At 42.7% G+C, this 8,356-nt stretch overlaps 1 protein-coding gene across 1 annotated transcript; it reads right to left on the bottom strand.

Moving 5' to 3' along the window:
• Nucleotides 1-337: 337 nt before the first annotated feature.
• Nucleotides 338-3,933, bottom strand: LOC119724792 (retinoschisin-like). Its single transcript, XM_038196008.1, has 3 exons — nt 3,803-3,933; nt 2,087-2,261; nt 338-1,513 (listed from the first exon to the last, which is right to left on the bottom strand). The coding sequence occupies exons 1-3, from the start codon at nt 3,907-3,909 to the stop codon at nt 1,367-1,369; spliced, it is 429 nt and encodes a 142-aa protein (XP_038051936.1). The 5' UTR covers nt 3,910-3,933; the 3' UTR covers nt 338-1,366.
• Nucleotides 3,934-8,356: the final 4,423 nt, after the last annotated feature.

The raw sequence follows: 8,356 nt of genomic DNA, 5'->3' as shown, positions 1-8,356 counted from the left end.
TACAGACAATCAAATGTGCACTGGCCGCAAATCCATTCTGCTTTCTAATCCTATCGCAACGCACATCTACTGATCTGATTCGAGTTATGATTCGATCATGGAACAAATCAAGCAAATACTAAACAAGCAAGACCAAATACATGGTTTATTTATAGACATTTTTTATTTCACAAATAGGAACATAACCGCTAAGCAAAAACAACAGTTAAATAATAAATGTACAATATTGGTATATCCCTCAATGAGATCAAGATGGCTGCCTCTTAGCTTCTCTTTACGATAACTCGTCGATATTCGCACGAACTACGAATATTTGGGAAATATTCTCTTATATTCTTTTCTTTTCTTAATAATTTCTGCATTCACAAAAGCTAACCTCCACCGTATTTGACCTCTAAAAGTTTGTAATTTTGGAATTCTGATAAACCTGTACATCCACAGCAATAAGTCATCACATTGATAACATTGTCCAACACTGTACTAACAATATTACAATATATAATAGCAATAAAATGTTACTTTTCCGTAACAATACACTATACATCTAACACCAAAATGTGCTCCGAAATGATTGTACAATGATTTAATATCGTGACTTAAATTGTCTTATATTTACAGCAAAATACCACAGTGAATAACATCTAGAAGCAAAAGCCCCATCTTACTCGGCACAAAAGCGAACGCGAACGCGCTGTGAGTTGGCAAAAGAAAAACCACACTTTTCAACTCGGGCGAATTTCACGGCGAATGATCCTGACCTCAGATGCGCTTTGCAATGGAATTCGAGTGAAGTATATGAACCGGCCCTTATTCAAACAGTTTGATTACTAAAATATTTCAATTATCGAGAGGTTTCCCTGTTCCCACAATTCACTTTGATTTTCCGAGTTTATTGTTTTGGTCAATTATGTATTGTATTTTTAACAGTTCATTGATTTTTGTTTATTTCGAACAATGTATGAATATAATACATTGTATTGAAGATTGAAGATAGCAGCACAGCTTAACATACATTTTGTTTTTACTATACAACAAAGTACCACAATTATAGTTTAGACGTTTCTACTTACAGCGCAAATACTATGAAAAAAAACAAACAGAAAACCGCTATAACTTTTCAAGAGATACACAAGGCCAAGTTTTCACACGTACTTCGCTTTCTCTTTTCTCAAGACACAAATTCACGCAAGGGCCTTTAGTGATTATTCCAAATCCTCAGTTTGTTTTTGCTTTCTGAAAAATATTCCTCTTACCAAATATACTAATTTTTTTTAATAATCAATATTCAACATAGAAGTCGAATTTATTTTGCATTGAATGAAATGTCAGCGCTGTCGAACAGAATCAACTGAATGCTTCAACTGAATTAATCACGGCGACATCCAAGCAGCTCCAATCGCAGAGCAACATAACCATACCATCCAGTAGGCTCAATGCGCACTACCGTGGCGACCACACTCTCATCAAACAGGTTAGTGACCGGGGTGTCGCCATCAGTGTTACCGATGAACACCTGAAATGAATCCCAATGCAATTAACGCACGTTAGCAACAAAAGTAGCCTCCTTGCAGTAACGTCTTAGACCAAGACTATTAAAAGAGCGGACAATCTCAACAGTCGTCCTTCCAAACAGAATGTCAACAAACCGTAAATATATAAAAAAGTAAACTGTGTGTCCTGGGTGGGAACTCACTTTTAAGTTCTTATTCAGCCATATAAACTTCTCTAAACTGGGCTCCATGGGTTATTACTTCAGCTTAAGAGCATTTTACCTTTTTTTTTTACTTAAAGTAATTTTCTCATGAAAAACCTTTCTATTGGAGAATGTAGCATCAATATTTTCTGTCGTTGCTTCTTTGGTTGCTATAATTAGACACGATTTCGGAATTGCTAAATGATTGCATTAGCATGGAACCGAATAACGTCGTACAGAATACAGCTATCAAAATTCGAGAAAAGCCCAAACTAAATTATAATTTAAAGAAAAGTTACGTTTACAATATTGTGGTTTTTTTTGCCCAAAACTGTCCAACGTATATCAGTTAAATTTAGCTTACAGCAAGACTTAGTCATGATTGATACCCACCTTGTTATTTCCGTTTCCATCTGTTACGTGTTCATAGTCAGATGAGGACTGCTTCTTGTACGACACCTTGTACTTCTTCACATAATAATCGTGAGAGGGGTGGCCTTGTGTGATGACCCCGCTGACCACTGTAGGCTCATCGAGGTTCACCTCGATCCAGGCATTGGTGAAGTAACTGTACACAGAGGGAAGAGAGGATGAGGAACAATGAAATAACAATACTCCGCAAATCCGGTTGTGGAATGGATTTGAAAATTGAACACAGTTATTGAAAGTCGTTACAGTGTGCAATTCAAATGCGCATCCGGGTTGGGCTTTGGCCGGGATAATATTTGTTTTATAATGAAAAAGAGAACTAAACAAGAAAAAGATTGTTGAACAAAATAAAACAAAGCGCAGGGGCGGATCCAGACTGCCGTTTGCCGGGGGGGGGGGCTAGAATTGTAATGAAGGGTCCAGGACTTTCGAGCGCGGAGCGCGAAGCCCTTACGGCGTGGAGTCCGGGGCCCACTTTAGGGCCCCGGAAACATTTGGATTTTAGATGCTCTGTGGTGCAATTTGAGGCGATTCCTGGTCACTTTCTACCGTTTAGAAAACGTTTTAAACATCGAAAATTCCATTTAAATGTGTTATTTTTGTGTTCTTTATAAAGTTTGTTATGCACTCAAAGTTGAGAACCATGTTCCATCTCCGTATTTTTTCACAACTTCTTATTTTGGAAAGGGATTTAGGCCACTTGCAGTCCGAGCCTCAGCCATTCGCTGAAGGTACCAAAAGGTGGGGGCACTGCTAGGGTGAAATTATAGCATAGAGGAAATTTGGCCGGAGGACTAAGGCGAGCGCTGAGCACGGAGCGCGAAGCCCTTATGGCATGGGGTCCGGGGCCCATTTAAGGGCCCCGGGAAATTTTGGATCGTAGATGCTCTGTGGTGCGATCTGAGGCGTTTCCTGGCCACTTTCCCCTGATTTTTTTTGCAGAAGTTTTTAAAGTTGTGAGGGGATATTTTGTTTCATTTGTTTCAAATACATATAGGCCTATAAACTCTTGCTCTTATGAAGTTTCTTCTGCATTCAAAGCCTTAAGTTGAGACAATGCACATAATTTGTAATTGTTCCGCGCTCGGTCACATAACTGACATGAATTTGAATATGTCATTAAAGCGGATCCATATTTGGGGAGTGTAACAAACTGGCATGAAACGTATCCGATAAATATTTTAATAGAATCTGAAATGGCCATTGTTTGATTTTGTTTAGTCACCAAGCCCAGAGCGTGAAAACGGTTTGACTTCATACGCATTGTACGCAGCAGTTGCTCGTGTGCAGTCTCATGGACGTATGACGCGCTAAAAAATACGCGAAATGAGACTCCACTACAGTTTGTTTTCCCTTGTTTTATCCGCATATCGTGCGACCATCATAACCCGCGCATAAAGTCTTAGGAGGTGCGTGAAAATTGCAACGGCTTTTGTACGATTGTTCTTCCTCAAACTCAAAACGGGTGGCTCGTCCGATCACCGTCCGTTCTTCCGTTGCCCCCCCCCCCCCCCCCCCCCGCTGGATCCGCCAATGAAACATAACATAAAAAAACATTGATTCAATTAGATGTTCATTAATTAAACACATTCAGGAGCGTTTTGTGGCATTGTAATGATACAGAGGGAATATAGATATGAGAGTTACGTGTCAGGTGTTGTATTTCCCTTTGATACATACTAGGCTTGCCATCCAATGTAATTGTTTAGGCGTGCCTGACTTGCAGGGCAACAGCTGCGAATATTGGACGCCGTGATGCGATTATCTTGTATTGTCCCGTTCTCCATACCAAGGGGTTGCAGACTGGAACACTCTGCTGGTGACAAATGAGTGAACAAATGGAACATTTATTCATAATTATTGATAATTAAAAAAAAACCCACTCATATCGTGAGCAAGATCATTTGATCCTAAACCGTGATTGGGTGTAAAACACATAATAATACTTCAAATTTTACCTTAAATAAATCAGAATGAAAATACATGGAGCATGACTATGCACCAAAGGATTTTCCGTTGTCGATCTTTTTTCTGGTTTTACTTTGGGGACTTGCATAAAACAAACCATTTTTTTTTCGAAATGGGTGGAGTCGAACGTATAACATTTTTTGTGGCAAAAAATCAAACGTGAAACAAATTAAGCACGACAAGCATATCTTCTCATTTCGCACATTAGCAGGTGTTTAATGTCAATTGCAGCATCGCAATTAACATCATTCAAAATAGAATGTTCAATCCCAATGCAATACATGTATAACCTATAGAACAAATCCACATGTTTATTAGTCGAACCTCCCGTATGGGACATCGTACCAGCAGCTGGAGTACTGGGTTGCCTCCTTCCCGGGCAACGCTTTCGTATCTCTTGAATAACTTGCTTCATCCAGTCATCCGGATTATCAGGATCAGGTTGCGGTGGGGGACCGGAGTAACACACCCTCTGCTGGCTCTCCACACCAATCAACAACACTTTGGAATTAATTGAAATAAAAACACAGATGAAAGCCAATGATGCCTAATGTAACCTAATGTAAACTAATATGCAACGTTTTTAACAATCAAAAGCTCTTTTCATTGAAATCGCAAAATATTGACGAATAAAGTGCCCGTATGTGTGTGTCTGCACATACACAAATGACGAACAGCGCTCTCTATAGTCAAATGGTGATCACCACGCCACCCCCGCTGTAGTCTGGTTCCCACACCAAACGATTCTGACTATGTCTGATAAATATTAGGTGACAACCTCGTCCCCAGGGTGTCGAACAGTACGCGCCCATCACTACCTGCTCTCTCACCCTGGTATTGGATCATTTGCATGTGCAAGATTTTTGAACACGTATGCAAATGAGCAATAGTCTGGTGCCTGGATATGAGTTACATTAGCGTTTGTTTTTGTATGCGGCGTCTGGGGTAAAAACAGAGTCAATTCGTCGCAGCGCGAGCACGGCGTGAGTTACAAAAACACGATTTTTTAAAATTAAACTGTTAAGATTTTATCGAGACAACATGCAGTATCATATTTCATATTAATATGACCATATTGAAAAGGAAATTAGTATTTTCGAGAAGGCATGGACAAATGATCGCGAAAATACGTACTGCACGTTGTGAATAATAACACCAAGTACACGATAAAAATCCATTACTAGCCAATTGCGGTATCGAATCAGGATACAGGAAGAAAGTTCCTATCCCGGGTTTACTATTGGAAACCAGGTTGGAAATAAAGTAAGCACTGGGGACGAGGTTGATTAGGTGAGGATAGTGTAGCGGAAAGTGTAGGGACGTATAGCTAGTTTATTTACTCCGTCATTCGTATTGCAATAACGTATATTCACTGTGTGTTGGTGACTGGGCGGATCGTAAGAGCCCAGTGACTAATATGCACGTACGCTTTTGGTTGTCAAAGGCCCATAGGTTTAGTACATGCATATATGTTTGTACGGCGTATGCATGTTCAGGTGAGGGCCATTCACCTGGTCGCGCGGAGGAGTTGTGCTGTGGACAGCGGACGGTGAGGTCGTGTATTGCTCGCGCTCTGTGTTTTGGGTAAGGCTGACGCGCACTGTGTCAAGGCGCTGGCCATAACTGTGCTGAAATTGCCCTGTGTGATGCTGACGCGCAGCCGTACAAGTGAATGTACCGAACGATGCTGACGCTAGCTTGCATGGGTAAAGCGTAAACCAGGTTAAGGCTGAACAGCGTGTATTACTTACATCGGCGTACATTTCTTACATTGGTGTGTATTACTTAATACATTGGTGTGTGTTGTTTACATTAGTGTGCGTTGTTGACTTAGTGTGCATTGTCTACATTTGACGCATTGTGCATTGTTTACATTAGTGTACATTGTTGACTTAGTGTGCATTTTCTACATTGGACGCATTGTTCAGGCTGTGCGCGTTGCTGCTTAGGTGAGCTGTCAGTTAACTCCCAAGTGTAATTAAGTGGCCCTGATAATTAACAACCTCATTAAGACAAAAACACTACTGCACATTTCTTGATTATTGTTTAATAAATTACAATTACATTTGTGGTGCCGACATTCCTGTTGTCCAGGTGTATTTGTTGTTGGTTTATTGTGCAATTAACAATTATTGTGTAATCACAATCATCATAATCGGCGGTATATTTCCTCCAAAACGGACCTGCTCCTTAAGCCTTGAGGTCGCTCTGATTGGTCTCTCGTCTTGGGAAAGCTTGGGTACGGGAAGATCAGCTACACTTTAATAGGTGTCAGACTTGGTCCCAACGAACTTAGGTTTGGCCCGTGGAGATCCCCGCCACAAATGGTGTCAGAAGTGGGATGATTGTAATTGATTAAGTGATTTCGCTGTTAAATTATTGGATTGCACATTGTGTTTTGACTTGTATTGCTAATTGTACTGTGGTTTAATCGGTTGTTTGTTGTTTGTTTTCGAGTGTGATTGTTGTGGTTGTTTTCAATTATGAGCAAAGGCTCGCAGGGTCAAGCGGGCATCTCAAGTGCTGAGGCCGAGGTGCAGCGACTGCGAATGGAAGCTCAATTTCTGCAGTGGGAACAATATCTCATTGCAAAGAAGTTAGAGGCTGCCATGGAGACGCAGTCGGGTGGTTCTCCAAAGGGAGGGAACACCATCACGCCAGGTGGGAGCCGGCGTATATTCCATGAGGTAGATACCGATGTTGAGCTGAGGTTGCCCGAAGAGACTACTGGGTATGTCCCTGGAGCAACGGGGAGACGAGAGTCAGACACAAAGATGGTGACTGACTGGGCCCACAAACGTGGAGGGGAGGCCAGCTTTATGGAAAGTACGCCTCTGAAAGACTCAGGCTCAATGATAAACCCTCGGGCAGGGTCGACGCCAATCGCCTGGGAACGCGAGAGTCAAGTCATAGACGACTTGACGCTGTTCCTGTCCGGGCAAGATGGCGCGGAGCAGGGTAAGCCAAGTACTAACCCGTTCATTCGTGATATGGAAAATGTGAACCCTACACAAATGTACAGCGATCTGCTGAGTTTCGCAACTAGACCAGTCTTGGCGAAAGACAGCAGTTCGGCTGAAAGAGTGGACAGCTCGTCAGTAGGTCCTTGGCCACTGAAATGAGAGGCACGTGTCCATGGCGACTTAGGTCTGAAGGGAAGTGTAGGGCCACCAAATCTTAGGCCAAATATAACCCCTGACCGGTATAGTTGGAAAGTGCTCTGGAAGGCGTACTTCCGCCATTCTGAGTCATGCCGTGAGGTAAACCAGTGGAGCGAAGAGCAAGCTGCGAAGTGGTTATCCGCAAGCTTGCAAGGGGATGCTCTACGGTTGTTGGGCGACTCAGGTCAAAAGCACACGTACAGTGCGCAGGTAGAGTTTCTTGAGCATAGGTTTGGGTCAGCTCGACAGAGTGAGAATTATCTCGTTGAGCTTAAACACCGGCGCCAAAAGCAGAAAGAGGAATTGCTAGAATTAGGGCAAGCAATCCACGAGTTAACGGCGCGAGCATACCCTGAATTACAGGAAGAGGCTCGAGAGAAGTCGGCAGAGAACCACTTCGTAGATGCCGTTGACAGCAACTCAATTAGAGAGGGCATCAACAGGGCCCGTCCAAAATCCTTGGACAAAGCAGTCCAGGCTGCCCTGGAGACTGAGCATTTTGAGAAGGTCGAACAGCATAGATTGCTGGACCGAAGGCCTGCCAAATTGGCGAGGACTATGGACTCTGTAACATAGCAGAGATTAGAGACTCTACAGGAAAAGTCTCGATGAGCAGGCCAAGACATTGAAATCTGTGGCTGAGTTGGTCAAATCATTGTCTGACAAGAGTAAAGGCCATGGACAAGGCAAGGGCGTGGTGTCTCAGAAGACGTACAAATGCCCGGGAAAGCCGAAGCTGGAACCTTTAGGTGTTTCATATGTGGTGAGAGAGGGCTTTTCGCCCGGGAGTGTAAAGGAACTCCAAAGCAGGGAAACAACGGTCAGCCCCGGAGGACCCGCGGGAAGGCTGAGGGGTCGAAAGGGTCCAAAAGTAGACTCGGTGATGAAACCAAAAATAGAAATGGGAGGTCCAAACGTGAGGATGGGCAACGAGTAATAACTCTGTCTGATCCAAGCCGTGTTTCTAGGTATGGGTTGTTTGTGTATGGGTTGATAAGAGCAACCAAGTGTCGATTCTCGATTGACACGAGGTCCACCAACACTCTAATAAGTGGTGCGGTGTATTACCAAATCCCAAAAGAGAAAAGACCCGTTTTGGAGACGG

This window comes from Patiria miniata, unplaced genomic scaffold (assembly GCF_015706575.1).
Source record: "Patiria miniata isolate m_02_andy unplaced genomic scaffold, ASM1570657v1 HiC_scaffold_1, whole genome shotgun sequence".
In the NCBI taxonomy this organism is placed as follows: Eukaryota; Metazoa; Echinodermata; class Asteroidea; order Valvatida; family Asterinidae; genus Patiria; species Patiria miniata.
This window is presented reverse-complemented; position numbering and strand designations above follow the sequence as displayed.

Excerpts from the sequence above, each read along its gene's own strand:
- LOC119724792 (XM_038196008.1), bottom strand. The coding sequence starts at position 3,909 with ATGGAGAACGGGACAATACAAGATAATCGCATCACGGCGTCCAATATT. Across the intron at positions 2,262-3,802 it reads TACATTGGATGGCAAGCCTA|TTACTTCACCAATGCCTGGA; the intron begins GTATGTATCAAA and ends CTCTGTGTACAG. Across the intron at positions 1,514-2,086 it reads ATGGAAACGGAAATAACAAG|GTGTTCATCGGTAACACTGA; the intron begins GTGGGTATCAAT and ends GATTCATTTCAG.